Raw genomic sequence first — 17,149 nt, 5'->3', positions numbered from 1 at the left:
TTTTCCATCTTGCTGCCACTTTTCACAGAATCACAGAATGGTTGAGGTTGGAAGGGACCTCTGGTAATCATCTAGTCCAACCCCCCTGCTCAAGCAGGGTCACCTAGAGCACGTTTCCAGGAATTTTGTCCAGACAGGTTTTGAATATCTCCAGAGAAGGAGACTCCACAACCTCTCTGGGCAACCTCTTCCAGTGCTCTGTCACCCTCACAGTGAAGAAGTTTTTCCTCATGTTCAGATGGAACTGTCAGTGTTTCAGTTTGTGCCCGTTGCCTCGCGTCCTGTTGCTGGGCACCACTGAAAAGAGTCTGGTCCCATCCTCTCGACACCCTCCCTTCAGATACTTGTACACATTGATAAGATCTCCTCTCAGCCTTCTCTTCTCTAGGCTAAACAGGCCAAGCTCTCTCAGCCTTTCCTCATAAGAGAGATGCTCCAGTCCCCTAATCATCTTTGTAGCCCTTCGGTGGACTTGCTCCAGTAGTGCCACATCCCTCTTGTACTGGGGAGCCCAGAACTGGACACAGTACTCCAGATGTGGCCTCACCAGGGCTGAGTAGAGGGGGAGAATCACCTCCCTCGACCTGCTGGCAACACTCTTCCTGATGCACCCCAGGATACCATTGGCCTTCTTGGCCACAAGGGCACATTGCTGCCTCATGCTTAACTTCGTGTCCATCCAGCACTCCCAGGTCCTTCTCGGCAGAGCTGCTTTCCAGCAGGTCAACCCCCAGGTTTCCTCTAGAAACATGTGCGTTGTGCTGGTTAGCTGTTTCAAATATAGGGGAAAAGCCAATTTCATAATGTACTTATGGAGATCTGAGGAGAAGTAAGTGAAGCTGACCACTTCTATATGCATTCATTAAGCAAATATGCATATGGAACAACCACTTGGGGCCTGTACTATGAACACTGAGTGGGAGGATTAAACTGTGATGGGAATCTGGATGAGAAACTGTGATGGGAATCTGGAAAGTTCTGCCACAGCTTCAGAACCTTTGCACGACAAAAGGCCTTCCAAGTGTTGTGCGTAATCTAACAACAGCTCTGTAATGTGTAAACAGCAAGATGATAGCAGTAGAAAATCATGTTGTAATTGTTCCCTGGAAGTTTGCAACCATGGATTGCTGTCAGATGGTGCACTGTCAGTTTGGTGTCATCTTCAGAAAAAAAGTGCATTATGAGACAGGACATAGAGACTTGTTCTGAACTCCCACAGTTTCCTGAGAAGAGCTGCATACCCTGCACCTCACAAAGGCAGTCCTACAGTACGCAGCAAGGCCTTCCCACAGGGTACTGCTCCAAAGTGCTGCAGAGGAGACCCGGCTTATCAGCACTGGAGAAAAAGGTTGAACCTGAGTGCCATCTTCCAAAACAGCTATGATGACATAGGGTAACCTCAGAACTTCAGCCCATAAAACTTTCTAGCACAGACAAAACCTGAGACAAGAAGACTTGGAAATGAAAAATTAATATCACTCTTTTAAAATGTGCTTTTCTGACATGAAAATTATCACATTTGTCAGTGGCATTGGGATGAGCTGCCCAAATATTTCTTACAACTTGAGGAATCAATACATATGTTTTAAAAAACAATGATGTGACTTGGTTTTGCTAGAATTAAAATGAATAGAACATGTGTTCAATTAATTTGAAAAACAAAGGATTTATAATACTGGAGACAAATGTCTTCAATGCAATAACTGTAATACAGAAAGTAACAAACATAAGTTGCCCTGTATTGACTGACATCTGACATTTAAAGTCCATTCCAGGAAGGAAAGGACTTTTCAGTTTCCATGCTTATTCAGTCCGTGATCTCTACTGACATTGCTTGCTATTGCAAGAGTGTTAATAACGGGTTTGTACTATAGATACATGCCACTAAGAAAAGGATTGAGACTACAGAACCAATTGCCAAAGTCTACAGAACAGTTGAGAGATTCACTATAGATCTGGGCATGAGTCAAACTCGTACTCAATGCAAAAGGTTCTATAGTTTATTCTGAATTTCCTGAGACTAGCAGTCCCATTTCACACAGGTCTCTTCTCAGGACAACAACATTTTGTTCATCTGATTTGGACAGTATTCAAAAACTGACCACGAGTTAGAGCAAGTTTCTCTTCATTGTAGTTCAAACCCCTTGTGAGATATTAGGTTTCTTTGATCTCCCTGACTAATGGGGAAAACATCAGAATGACAGCCCTAAGGATGTAAAACAATATGGTTTACTGAAATTCTACTGCTGCTGTAATAGTAAATTAATGTTTTGGGTTTTTTTTTATCAAGACAAATTATCCCTTATGTGGGGAGTCTTAATCTGGATGTTTCTTTTTTGATTATATCAAGTAGGTAAAATTACCCATCAAAATTAAGGATTTTTTGCTGATATAATGAGCACTCATCTGAGATCCATTTTTTACACTTCAGAGATAATTTTTAACAGAGAACCAGGAATCACGCCAGTGAAATAAGTAGTATGATAAATATGATATTATAGACTCATGTGCTATGCTTTTCTTTTTTTATCTGTTTATTTACATGTGCAAAGAGGCAATCTTGGCAATATTACTAAAGGAGATGAATCTAAAGATTGCATGAAAGTTGCCCTTTCTTGGATTTTATGGAATTTAGGAAGCCTGCTGATGGCTGATGAAGATTTTCTGTCATATGGAATCAGTGCCACAGTTCTCCTGTCCAGCTGTTTTTCTCTATTCACCTCTCCCCATTTCTCATTTCCCTAACAGATTTATGTAGTCAGTTTTTGATACTATGCTGGCTGACTGTAGATCTTTAGAGGAGTGGAGTATATGGAACTGGGTGAATATCATTCCATTTTAATCATTAGAAATACATAGTAAGTAATTTCAATAGATAAGAGAAACCTTATGGAATATAATTACTGGGGCTTTGGGAAGCAATACAGGTTGTGCCTTATATATGATTTCTTGTATGTAGTATATCTCATGAACTTGGAGATTTTGTCTCTATTCCCTATAAAATGGTTAAGGACCATACCTTCAGAAAGAGGGCCTTAAAAAGTCTGCATCAGCAGAGAGAAATTTCTTTCCTGGAGGTATTATGGAAAATGATTGCCTTCTAAGGCTGCCCTTCCTCTCTCACATTGTCATAAGAAAAGAGAGATTTGCTACAAGTATGTTGGAAATGGAAAGAGTGCATATGGAGGCTCAGGCTGCAATACATGTGCTGTAGGGACCAAAGGCAGCCCTGCAGCTCATAGCATGTCCCAGGCATTGCTCTGTAATAGTGATGGAGATTTCAGGAGCGGGTGATCTATGGCTGGTTGGCATGGAAAGTGGTGCCCTGTCCTGCCCTGCCTTCCTGTTCCTTCTCAAACCATGGCCATATGCACCAACTGCTCCCCTTACGCTGGCTCTGGTGCTCCTCTGACCTCCCTCCCAGGCACTAGGAATACACAGTTCCACTAACCCCCATGTCAGATCTGTTTTGGGGGGAAAAGAAAGGAGAAGGTTTTCTGCATCTTTGGGCTCCCTTGAACTTCAGATTTTGTTTGTAACTCTTAGCACTTGCATAGAAGATCACTTTTACGGCTTAGCTTTGCCAAATAATTGTTTTTTCTGAAAGAGTTTAAGTTGCTGGTACTTCCATTTGGTTAACTAAATTATCCATATTGATGCTGGCAATTTATGTTGCTGCTATATATTAGGTGTTTATTAACTGGCTAATAACACTTTTAGGCAGCTGAAATTCAAATAGTTGATTATGCTAGTATGATAATTTTCTTAGAATTATACTTTGTTGAGTAAAGTCCTTCAAAATATTATTTGTTCTTGTAATTGTTGTTTTACTGCATGCTGTTTTGTAACTAGTAAATGTGTCCTAACTACTTTTCTAGTAACAAAATGTACATTTCTCTGGCTGTCCCTTAATGTCTTACAACTGACTAGAAAAAAAAAAGTTCCAACCAGACATAATTTAAAAAGAGTATACCTGAGAAGAACCTCTTTTTGCAATGGAAGATGACTTTCCATCACAAAGGGCAACTCAGTGCCAGAGCAGACTGTGAAACTACTGAAAATACACAGGAACGCTTCTGAAATGGTTTTCTTCAGTCTCAGATGTTCCCATTAAATACTACTATAGCTGGAATTAATTATTATTTTTTAATTACCCATAATAAGGATTACTCTCTAGTTTACTTTGTATATCCTTTAAATATGTCAACGTTGGCAATGGCAACACTCTGTTCTGTGATAGAAACACATAAGCACCGTATATTTTTGATTTGACAAATTTGAAACAGAAGAGATCTATGCAATAAACTGTCAGGAGCTGGTAGGTTTTGTCTGGTTATTCCCTATTTAAAAACAAAAAAGTCTGAATATTCGAATAAGCAATTTTGCAAAAGAACACTCAAGAAAAAGGGCAAATTAGTTGAAAGAAGACATGATCTGAGCCTGTCTTGAACATCCATTTCAGCTGAATGCAAGTTGAAAGCACAAGCACAAGCCCTTTCTCTTCCTTTGTGTGTGTGTATGTGCATGTGTGTATATGTGCATGTGCACACATGTGTAGAATTGCCCTGTTGGTAGTCAGGGATCATTTAACAGAATTAAAGTGGTTGAAATGAATTTCCTCATAACCAGAATCTGATATGTTCCTGGGATGGTTCTTTCTGATATGTCGGGTTGAATCAAAAGGAAAATAAATCTCCTGCATTTGGCCATTGTTACTCTGCTGTTTTTTTTGTGATTTCTGGATAACTTAAATTGAACTTGAAATTATCATTCAAAATGCACTTGGTTATCACTGTTCTCAAGGTCTTTGTCACACAGGGCTATAGAAGTAGCATTATAAGGTAAGTTGTACTAATCTAAAGAATCAGCAGAATGAGCTTAATCAAAAAAAAGTCTTTTTATTTTCTAGTATTCTATATAAAAATCCTCCTCAGTCACCTTTCATGGCTCTAATGCTATGTTTTCCTAGAATAAAAACTAAAATGAAGTGTCTTTCTAAAGCCAGAATAAAAGAAAAGGGCTTGAAGACAGATGTCCCCCTGGTCCCATGGTGTCCTTCCTCTAGTCTTGCGTCAGGTCAGCAAATTTCCATGCCTGCCTGAACGGCAGCAAACCCCACACAACTTCTTTGGATACCTAGAAAAATCTCCTTTCTGGGGAAGTGCCCTATGCTCAGGTGCCTCCCAGATGGCACTCCTGCAGATTTTGTCCTACCTCTGTTTCAGCCTCCCTATCTCACTCTCTGCCCTACCAAACTCTCCCTCTGCCATATAAAATTCTCTGTGTGCCCTCTGTTGCTGCCAGGGAAGGCTCAGGCTCCCATCCAGAAGGGAGCACTGTGCAGATGTGCCTTCCACCGTGCAGATGTACACATCTGCCACAAAAGCAGCCACAAAAAGGAGGCATTTCTCCCCACTGCCCAGGAACAGCATTTTATACAACGCATGGCATGTAAGAAACAGTAACAAATGAATGCTTTTTTTACTAGTGTTAGAGATGTGATTGATAAAAGCCATCAATCAAAGCTGCCAATACAACCTTTTACATAGTACTTTATATTCTTTGCTTTTACAAAGTTACAAAATTACAAATTTTATATGGAACCATCTCTTAGATATTTTATCCCAGTAATTGTGGTTGAATTTATAGCTGAATGGCTATTATTATTTCATATAGCAGTACAACTTTAATTATATATGTGGTACACATCTTATCTCCATGACCGCTCTGTTTCAAAAACTGTTTGTCTGCTTTTTCTCACTACATGTAGCTGAACAGGCCAACACAATTGTATTTATGTTAGATTACAAGTAGAAGCTTTTCATATATTTTCTCCAGTGCTATATCTTTTCAGAACTTCAAGAATGCAGACAGGGAGCTCTCTGTTTCTGTCATAGAGTTAAACATTTAATGTCCATTTTTTTGTTCTTGGCCACTGCTAGCTTCCTCTGTAAGACAAAATGGTATTCCCTCATGTCCATTATTGTTTTCTTGGCAAATCTACATGCTGCTAACACTGCTCTGTTAAATCATGGGTTCTTGCTCACGGTATGCATAGACCTCTAGGGCCAGATACTGGCTCTTGCTCTGGCAGCATGAATTGTAAACTTGTAAAATTGTCCTAAACAGGTACCTGTCTCAGCCTTACACCAGTCACTCTTATTCTTACCCTGCTGGATGGCATAGGTCAAGATCATGTTACAGCAGAAGTGACATTGAGAGGAATACCATTACCTTCTTCAGGGTACCAGTTCCAAGGGGATCGTTATAGTCAGCTAAAGCAGTTTCTATGAAGAAATGAAGCATTAGCTTCAGTTAGTTGTTCGTGATTTCGAAGTCTGTGCACATTAAAGCAAAAATGAAACTTTTCCATTAAAAACAAGTGGATGACCAAGAACACCATGTTTGAGCAATGTTATTGTTAAGAGTTAAAGGTTTGATAGGCTAAGGAATTTAGACTTGTAGAAAACAGAGACTTCAACAAGTGACTTTGGGATATAGAGCTTCTAGTATGTAATTCAGGCCCTGAGTTAGGTACCTGGTCTCCCTATAAATTGAAAAGAGGTTACTGAGAAAGCTGTCCTAAACAACCTGTGCAGCTACAATCAGCTTATGCAAAGGACAGTGTTCTCCTGAAAACCTTGCTCTTCATTAGGGATTACATACACTAAATTTTTGACAGCCACTTTTCAAAGGTACGTAGCTATGAACTTCTACATAATTGGAATAAAGGGCATTGCTCTTCCATACAAGAGTATAGAACTTAAAACACAAGATGAGCTTCAATTTGTTCTCTTTTCAACTGGAAGGGATCCATTTTTAAATTCCATATAAAAATGTCCTGTCTTAAATCAGAGACTCAGGGGTGGTTTTTTTGTCCTCTATTGAAGGACACTGCCTTCCAAATCCCATCACCAGTTCAGGTTCACAGGCCGTTATTAGGATCTGATCTTAGATCTTGTATTTACTTTTTCCCTGCTTACACTGGACAAAAAAAAGACAGCAAACTGAAGAAGACTGTGACTGAAGAAAAAAGGACTGGTTTTTTTTGGAAGGGGATATTAAAAAAAAAATAAATGTCATACAATGCAATTGTGTGAATTCAGGTTAAAGAACAAATCAGCTGTATTGCTCTGTGTAGAACAGCAAGGAATCTCTTGCATTCTCAGTGAAAAATAAAAGTGCAAAGATCTAAAATATTATTATTAAGCATTACCTGTCCAGTGACTCTTCTTTGAGCCAACCAAAAGACATATGATTTTACTAGTCTAGCAACAGGCTGAAGCTAGTACGTGCCATTTCACAGCTAGGCTTCTCAGCATTCTTTGGGTGCCAGAATGGCTGTGTTGCTTTTGATCCACTTGAAGTGCAGGCAGAGCAAGCTCCTCCCGTTATGAGATGGGCAGAGTGAGGTTGCACCTTGCCCACCACATGTTGCTCTAAGGAAAAATTGCCTAGCTTTAGTTTTACTTCATTATGTTGTAGAAACACAAGAGGTCAGTCCCTAACCTTGGAGGAACCAACTGCATTATTGTATTGTCTTGACTGCTTGTCTTGGAAAGGTTAAGGCAGAGGTATAGTAGATGCTGAAGTATGATGTAGTTGAATGCTAGCCCAGCTAGAGAAAGAGATCAACTGTACCACTAAAGACAAGAAGGTAGCAGTATGGAGATGTCCACCTCTGCTCATAGGAAATCAAACATCCAGTTATGTATTTAAAGCCATGAAAGAAGATACTTACCTTACTATGGAAAAAATGATAATATTTTTTCTTAATTTCCATTTAAGATCCATCTAAGTGGGTCTATTCGCAATGGACTTTCCTTATAAACTGAAAGTTTGGGCAGACTTCTCTCTGTTCGTTGTCCAAATACGCACAGATCATAGGATATCTCTGTTGGGGCTTTACTCTTTATCCTCAGATTTTAACTAGAGCTAATCATATAATGACACAGACATGAATCCTTCTTCTAATGTTCATGTCTGTCAGTCTGCTTAAAGGACTGTCTACATATAAAGGTGTCTGTATCCTAGTATAAATAAGGCTCTGTATAAAATACTTGAATTTATGTGTGTTGGCTTCATTTTCAACATATTGCTCTGTGTTAGTCTTTCTTCCTTTTAAGCAGATTTTTGCCTTTCTGTCTACTGTTCTGAGCTCACTGTCTGGTATTTAAATATTGCCTAAATAAATGAATTCACATTCTGTTGTGCTAATACAGAGTGTGTCCATGCAAAGCTTGAAACTAGGAGAAACAGAAAGTGTTTTATCAATTGCACAAATGTTGCTGTTAATACTGTAGGTTAACTAGTTTTCAGTGCTTGGTAAAATTTGGTTATTTTATGTGCTTTATCATCAACATAACATATGCATTGTATTAAAAAAAAACCCATGTGATTACTGAACCTGATTGTGATGTAAAACCACACAATATATGGTCACAATATTAATGTACATGTTCTGTATGCTCATGGAGAAACGGAATAGTTAAGCTAAGCTCTGATAGCAGAAAATTAGCCAGCTGTAATGAAATCTGTCAAAATAAGGAAACAGAAAAGAGAAGCCTGAAGAGTATCTGTCATGCTCTCGAAAACAGCACAGTGCCCATTTTTTCCTTCTCTGTATTCCCCTATCAAGTCCTCTCAGAGAGAATCATCTTAATTATATTGATCTTTTGGGATTGCTGATAAAGTTAGACAATAATAAACTGTGAGCTGAGCAGTGACAGCTGTAATTCTTGTAGGGATTTTTTCCAAATACTTACAAATTTTAAGAGAACAAAATACAGCTATGATGACGCTCTCTCTTCAGTAACACCCTCTTTGTGTGAGTATTCTTTTGCTTCTTTATCTGTACTTTTCCCAACATACATTTATTTAATGATTTCATAAATGCTAAAAGAAAAAAAATACATCACAGAATTAACATCTAACTCATACTTTGTGTGCAAAGGAACTTCAAAAACATCTCGAGGGTTAAGGAATAATGTTTTAGCTAAGAGTGTAAACCTGGTTCAGTTCTGAATAGTGCAGCCCACAAGACCTGACATGAAGCTTGTATGCTCCTAGGTCACTATCCTCTATAGGATGGGCAAAAATAAATATATGCAGTTGAATTATTTTAGATAACCAGCGTAAAAGTTTGCTGTTCAAAAATTATGTGTCAGGAAGGATCTCCCCAACACTAGCCCCTGGATCAAAAGACTAAAATCTTGTTGATTTTTCTTTTTTCAATATGTTAAACATAGGTTTCTTTCCATTTGCACTTTGCTTTGAGCCCATAGAGACTGCATGTCCAATTTTTCTTGAAAAACACAAGAACTGATTCCAAAGATTTGTGATTTTAAGAAAAAAAAATAACATGATGAACTTTTGGGCAGCAGCATGTGTATCTATCTTTTCCATTGGTTTCATGGCTGTTTTGCATTTTTTTTCAATTGATGGTGTTTGATCTATTGGCAATTTATATTCAACCACCAAGAATGCATTTCTAAATATGAATGTATATACTTGTTCTATCTTAAGTTTTTCTTTGAAGTATGGACATTTAATACAAATTAAGGCATGATGTTGTCAAATCCCCCAAATTCTTTAAATGACAATCAGCAGAATTATTTTTTACAGATGTACTCCATTTTCATTACATTTTAAGTTTGTTATAGATGGATGAATCTTTGGCTAGGACTCTACAAAACTTTGTAGCTGGTTGCTTGGATTGTGTTTAGCAGCAAATTATGTGAGATAGCCTGGTAATATATTTTTGCTAAATTAAATACCAGTCAAACAGCACAGGTAGATGATTGTGCATGCACACACATAGATTTATAGAACTGTAGGTATGCAGATGCACATTGAATGAATGATATTGATAATTATTAATAATATTGAATATTCAATTATTCAATATTATTGAATAATAATTCACAAAACAAATAGATTTCAGAGGCACCAATGTAAATCTATTAACTTCCATGGTGTTCCTCCTGATTTACACCTGTGTGAGTGAGAGGAAAGTTTAGTGATTATCATGTTTGCTTTAGATGAGTGAAGACTGAAACACTGACGTATCACTAACTTAAGTATATCTAACTGGGCTAATTTAATACTGAGTGTTAAAATATAGAAATATTCCATCCTTTCTCATTCTCTCCCCTCCCCTCTGATAATGCAGAGCTTAGTCTCTGTAGCCATATATACATATGGTATTTGTGTGAGGATGCTTGAAAATATAAGTTTGGCTGATATAATCAGGCATAGATTATAACTTCTTGTTTTTATCTATATGTCAATTATCATTAATTTGATATGAAGGATATAGCTAAATACAAAAGAGAACTAACTGACCTGAGCAGTTGAAACAAAGAGTTAATTTGATGGATTAATTGTGTTGTTCCTGAGTACGACTGTTTTAACAGATTGGATATTGTGTCCCTTATGGTGCATTGTTTTTGAATACGTAATCTGCATTTTTGAACTGAGATGCCTTGTCAATATTTCTACATCTTCCTTTTACCTTGTGGAGGGGAAGGACTTCATTTTTGTTTTATCTTCAGTGAATCTGTAGACTAAAAATTCCTTGATCTTCACTGATCCTAATGCTGTCCTTTACGAAAATTTCTATAAAATTCCAGAATGTGTGAGATACTGGCTTTGGGGAATCTATTAAATTTGCAAACTTGGCAGGTTCCCTAGTTTAATTTATGGTCTGCAGAAATATGGGATATTCATTGTCCTCTTTTTCTACTCTTAGGAATTGCATGTGTGTGCGTCTGAATTTATCATTTAGTCCATATAGGAGGTAGGGTCAATACTGACTAATCATTTAAAATATATACCTCAAGCTACTTTTAGTTTGAAGTGTCTCTAGCTTGAGCAATGTTAGACTACATGAATTTAGAACAAGAATGGATCAATGGTCTCTGCTCCCTGTTAAGTGTGAATTCTAGACAACAGAATTGATAATGACAGCTTTCTCCTCCTGCCTTTCCCTCCCCTTTTGATCATGTTGTGTGAGCATGTGTGTGCGTGTTTGTATGTATTTGTATAAGATTATATGCCATTTTTCTCAAATATACTATTTTAGCTAAAAATATAAAAGGGTGATTGGACAGAAAAATGTGCTCAAGAGCCTCTAATAGATTTCAATCCTATTTGCCTGCTGCTCTATTTTGCGATGAGTCAAGGTTTTTTTTTTCCCTAAGCTGATAATTGAAAATCTATCTTGTTCTTACAGAATGGTTTTGCTGTTGTAAGACCCCCAGGCCATCATGCTGAAGAATCAACAGCCATGTAAGTACCAGGGAATATTGCCCATCTTGGAGCAGTAAGGTTACTGGCAATCACCTGCATTGTGCATGTCTCTGAAGAACTGTAATTGTTAGCAGATGACTGAAAAGGCTTTCTAGGTACTCCCAGAAGCAGATTTATGGCCTCAGAGATCATATAGCATTTTTTAAAATGCTCTGAACATTATTTATAACTGTTTTCCTGACTGATTTGCTTTCTTATTTCTGTTCTTCTCTATTCCACAGGGGGTTCTGCTTTTTTAATTCGATTGCAATTACTGCCAAATACTTGAGAGACAAGCTAAATATAGGCAAGATATTGATTGTAGATCTGGTATGTATTCTTGCAAGCACCATAATTTCAGTGCACCTAGATGAAAGATAATGAATTTGTATTTATATGTCAGGCTTTCCTGCTTTTAATACCTACAAGTAATAAAGGTGTGCATTTCCTCTGATTTTGGGAACTCATTAAAGCCAGGATGGCAGTACTGAAGCCATAAACATCTATGTTTCACTTTAATGGTGTTAACTGCAATTTAATGAGAAGAAGGCACAGATCAGGGCAACTTTTATGGTCCTTAAATGAATTGATACTTCCACTGTTAAAATAACCCTACAGAACCCAAGTTTACTTTTCCCTACAGAATACAAACTTTAAATAGTCAGATATGCTTAAAGAATGTTGTTGCTTTGGTAACCAAATTGGCCACTTCCCCCAGCTAGCAATGATTTGACTTGTTGTGTAACTTCAATATTATTAAACAAATCAACAGGTCATTCCCTCTAAGAAGTTTTTGAATCATGTATGCCGGTTTCTAATGGTTCCCTGAAGGAAAGCTACATGATTAAAAATCAGCTTCATTGGATTAGTCTCATATTTTAATAGAAGGCATTCTTACACAATATTTAATAGGTTTAACAAATGGATTATTTAAATGCAGATGACATTTGGCATGTTGTCTATATTATTTTCATGAATAATGAATTGGAGCTCTGCCTTGCACTTGTAGGATCAGCCCAATCCACAGCCCAGGGAAAGTTGAATGCTGATTTATGAGCACCATTTTTGTTTTCCTACAGTTCACGAGGAGGTGTAATAGGGTGTCTGAGAAAGCATAGACAGGAAATGAACCCTGGCATCAAAACCTAACCTGCTACATCTGCACTTAATTAATTTTTGCAGGTGATAAAAGATTTAAAGACAAAATATGTTAAAGGATTTTTGAAGTGCAGGACTTAATAGTCTAAATCTTGTTCATATCTGCACTGATAATTAAATCTTATTGTGAAGTCATGGCCTTACCATCTAGCACTTTTGTTCAGTTAAACACGCATACTGGTTGTTGAAGAGAAGCAGAGAAAGAGCGAGTGTGGGAGAAAGAAATAGCAAGTGAAAAATGAGCGGTAAAATAACTATATGGGTAACTTAGATATTCTGAGGAAGTTTTTCAGATATTTCTCAGTGTTTTACTATCACCTAGGAACACAATAATTAACTGCAAGAAACCAGTATTTGTGAAAAAAATCACTTCCATTGTATGTTGTATCCATTTGCTGACTTGAATCTTACAGTTCATTGAGTTTTACTACAGTAAATGCTGGCCAAAAGTGAATTCTATGTTTATTCTTGTTTTTGAATAGGAAAAGCCTACTCAATGTTTGTATTTTGTGAATGTTTTTAAGTCTTTTTGACTGTAAGCATTACATTCACTGAGTCAGAAAAAGAAATCACTTCCATTTGACCTGCTCAACCAATAAATACTTAGGAATTCAGCTTCAATTTTGCAAGGCAAAGTTAAATGTGCAAATCATTGCCTGTGCAAATAATTACCCGTGAAGCTGCCTATCCTTACTCGGGAAAGTAGATAGGGAACACTCAGCCTCTCTCTGACTCTATCCCATTGGCCAGAATAACTCAGCTGGTGAAAGGGGGGAAATATGTGGCTGATACAGATTACTTCATTCCTGGAGCAGTTACAGTCCAGTCCTTAGTCTGCTCCATGGTCAGTGCAATGATGCATAAAAATTCATAAGGAACATTTCTTATATATGCCAACTATGGCTAAATTACAATCCAAACTGAATGAATGAATGAATAAGTTAATAGTGATGTCTTTATGTCCATCAAAGGAGAACTTCGGGCATCTGAAAGAAAGAATGGAATTACAGGCATTAGACTTAAAATTAACCTTTAAGACTATATTTTGACAGTGACTAGCACAGCGGGACCTTAGGCTGATTGGCAGCTATACATGTTACTACAATGTAAATGCTAAAATATAATATTCAGTCCCATACATTAAACTGTACTCTAGTTACAAATGAAGAGTAATCTTTATAGCTGCTACATGTGTTCATATATAAATTCTTAGCCTTTTAATTTTTAATCTTTCCTTCATTTTTTTCTACACTAAAGTAAAAGACTGGTTTGTCAGCTTTTCTTTCCTCTTTTCACCATATGAATAAACCTCCAATTTTGAATTGAATTATACACTCTGAATGCATTTGATCTACCAAGGCCAGAATCTGAACATTTCACACATGGTAACTAACATACACAGTCTTAAACAACACAGATGTCTTTTTGTCTAACAAGAGAAATTACTGCTCTTCAAAAGATAGACATCCTTGGTTATCCTTGGTTAAAGTTTAAACAAGAAAGTTAGTTTTGAGATTTGGGCAGACAGGAAAAGGCTCTGCCTACCATTTAATTTTTTTTCTGCCATTTGAAAACTTTTGTGGCAAGAAACCTAAATCCTATGCCAACCCCCTAATATGCATGGAAAATAAAGACTAATCTAAAATCACAAAGCATAGTACTCTTATGTTTTTAGGTATATTCTCTGTAGATATATCTATATGATCAATATAGTTCTTCAGTTTGTTGTTGCATTTCTGGTCCCAAGATCATCCATACTTGCATGTATGTTAGTGTGATCTGGGATCTGTTTTAGAGTAAACCAATTAGTTTGGCCCCAAATGAAAACTGATGTGGTTCTGGGGTTAGTCTGCATGCCACATTTGAATTCATTTGCTGCTCAAAGACCTCTAATACTACACTGGCTGCCTTCAAACCTCCAACACCCTCACATTAGTGTATGCTCCTCCCGCCCCCAAGATGAATTACATTTAATCTCAGCATTATACAATGAGGCTGTGACTTCATCCTCATGTTGTTTCAAACACTTTCAACTGAGAAAAGAAAAGTAATCCTTATAATATTACCCTGGATAGGTCACAGAGGAGATCCAAGTCACGTACAGTGCAGTGCAAATGAGATTAGATCAATCTGGAGAGCCTGGAGCAATATGGATAAAAGTCATGGACTACCTCAGCTGGCAAAGGGTGCAAGCAATGGGCAGTGCTTGCTGGGCTGCTGGCAGTGTAGACCTAACCTGAACCTTCCTGGAGTCTAGACATCCTGAGGAAAAAGTGACTATTGTTTTTCTAATACTAACTTCAGTTCAGACTTCATAGCATTTGTAAAATAAATACAGTCTGAGTAGTAATGATGCCCTTCAGAGTACTTGGTCTATCATCCTTCTCAATTCTGTCTTAAAATTAGAAATTTTAAATGGATTGACTAAAGGAGGACTAAAGGAGGAGAATTGATAATATCTGTAATTTTTCAGCTTCTTACAAATCCCTGTGCAGAAACTTACAAAAAGGTTTGAAACATTTTTTTACAAAAAATTTTTCCTTTGCCAAAGGACAAGTGCATTTTACATTTCACTTGTAAAATTTCATGTGTACAATAACAGAACTGTAAAAAAAAAAAAAAAGAAGAGTCCACATCATCAGCTTTTATCATATAGATATACTGTTAGTATTTCTTTCTCAGTATTTTATTTAATGACATAGAATTTCTTTTCACTGAGGTTATATAATGTTTGAAATATGGAGCCTGGCCAAGGTCACTCCTTGACTGTGGAAGGCACCATCCTATCTACCAGATGATTTAATAGCTAATGAGATCATATTCTGATGTCTTAACTGTTGCTGTCATGATTTTGCAAAAATGAAGTATGAAGTCCTTTCTGCATCTGGCATCTCTTTTGATGTGGATCTAACTGCTGAGGGACTGCTAACTGAACTGAATGTTTCAAAAAAGCCAATTTACTCAGCTGGTCGCAAAGCCTTTGACCTCAATAGTGGAACTTGGCAAATCAATGAATACACTTATGTTTAGTGTTCTGTCAAGAATGGTGAAAAAGCTCTGTAAACCATGGATCCTTCTGCAAAATACTAGTTTGTAGTTTAAACATTAGTCTTTCTTCAGAGGCCAATGAGGCTAGTTAATTAAGCCTGAGGGGTTATGAACTGCTGGCAGTTAATAAGTCATAAAATTCCTCCATAAAACAGGATGCTAGATTCCATCACTGAGGCAAGGAGTACAAAGAGCCGGTGTATAAATATCTAATTGTACAAAAGGACTGGGATTTCTCAATGACTGCTCATCTGGAGTCTCCAGGGCCTGCTCGCTATGGTTTCCTGATTTTTAGAAGCCAGTTTAAAAAATGAGTGCATTAAAGAGTAATTTGCCTGAAAGTTCAGGAAGTATGGGGTGGTGAAGGGAGGGGGAAAGGGAAAGACAAAAGGAGGGCAAGGGAGAGGGAGAGAAACAGAGAGAGAGAGAGAGAGAGAGGGTAAAAGAAAGCAGAACTGAGCTCTCTGCACTGAGTTGGACATTATTACATGTCATCTGTTTTCTTTCTCCTTTAGGATGTTCACCATGGCAACGGTACACAGCAGGCTTTTTATGCTGACCCCAGCATCCTGTATGTTTCCCTCCATCGCTATGATGAAGGCAACTTCTTCCCCGGCAGTGGAGCCCCAAATGAGGTTAGGTTTATTTCTTTAGAGTCCCATTTTTATTTGTATCTTTCAGGTAATTGCATTGCATGATTACCCCTAATTTTCTCGTCCTTCTCTGGTTCTTTAAATTACACCAGATTACCAAATTGTCCACTGGGACCAGGGGACCAGTGTAGAGCAAGTGCATAACCCAGAGCAGTCCTTGTCAAACAAGGCTGGGCTGATCTGACATGTTGTTTGATGTTTGTTTCTAAAGCACACTTCAGAATTTTTTCTTTTTATTCCTGTTCCCTCTTTCTCTTTTCCTCCTTCCTCTTCCTCTTCTTCAATCCTTTGGGCATTTTCTTCCTATTTTTCAGGTTGGAAGTGGCCTTGGTGAAGGGTATAATATAAATATTGCTTGGACAGGTGGCTTGGACCCTCCTATGGGAGATGTCGAGTATCTTACAGCATTCAGGTTGGTACTTTTTTTCTTTTAAAGTTACAAAAACTAGTTGTAGAACATAAGCACACGAGTAACAACTACTGCGATTTTGAAAGGAGGAAGAGCGATGGTGAAACTAACTTAATCCTGGTATTTAAAAACTTATTAGGATTAATAAATGGGTTATTCTATTGTTGTTGTCACCCAATCAGAATGAACAACAACAACAAAGTGTTTAACAACTTAATCATTCAATCATTTTGTCATAGTTATGTCATGCCGGTAAACTGACTTTGAACTGCTTACTTCCCTACCTACAAAATTTAAGTGTAAGCAGTTATACCAGGCACAAGAAAAATACTTAGTGTTCATGTTGATTCCAGTTGCATGCAAGCATAGCAGATACAAAGCAATGTGAAATATGGTCCAAATCCAGCACTCCTCATTACAGAATCACAGAATCACAGAATCGCTGAGGTTGGAAGGCACCTCTGGAGATCATCTAGTCCAACCCCCCTGCTCAAGCAGGGTCACCTAGAGCACGTTTCCAGGAATTTTGTCCAGACAGGTTTTGAATATCTCCAGAGAAGGAGACTCCACAACCTCTCTGGGCAACCTCTTC

At 37.7% G+C, this 17,149-nt stretch overlaps 1 protein-coding gene across 1 annotated transcript in view; it reads left to right on the top strand.

Moving 5' to 3' along the window:
* Positions 1-17,149, top strand: part of HDAC9 (histone deacetylase 9) — a 422,164-nt gene that overhangs the window by 308,315 nt on the left and 96,700 nt on the right. Inside the window, exons 18-21 of the mRNA XM_026072683.1 lie at positions 11,234-11,289; positions 11,532-11,619; positions 16,011-16,130; positions 16,463-16,560. Coding sequence (XP_025928468.1) covers positions 11,234-11,289; positions 11,532-11,619; positions 16,011-16,130; positions 16,463-16,560 — 362 coding nt within the window. The remainder of the gene's footprint in view (positions 1-11,233; positions 11,290-11,531; positions 11,620-16,010; positions 16,131-16,462; positions 16,561-17,149) is intronic.

The sequence above is a fragment of the Apteryx rowi genome, unplaced genomic scaffold (assembly GCF_003343035.1).
Source record: "Apteryx rowi isolate R43461 unplaced genomic scaffold, aptRow1 scaffold_349, whole genome shotgun sequence".
In the NCBI taxonomy this organism is placed as follows: domain Eukaryota; kingdom Metazoa; phylum Chordata; class Aves; order Apterygiformes; family Apterygidae; genus Apteryx; species Apteryx rowi.
This window is presented reverse-complemented; position numbering and strand designations above follow the sequence as displayed.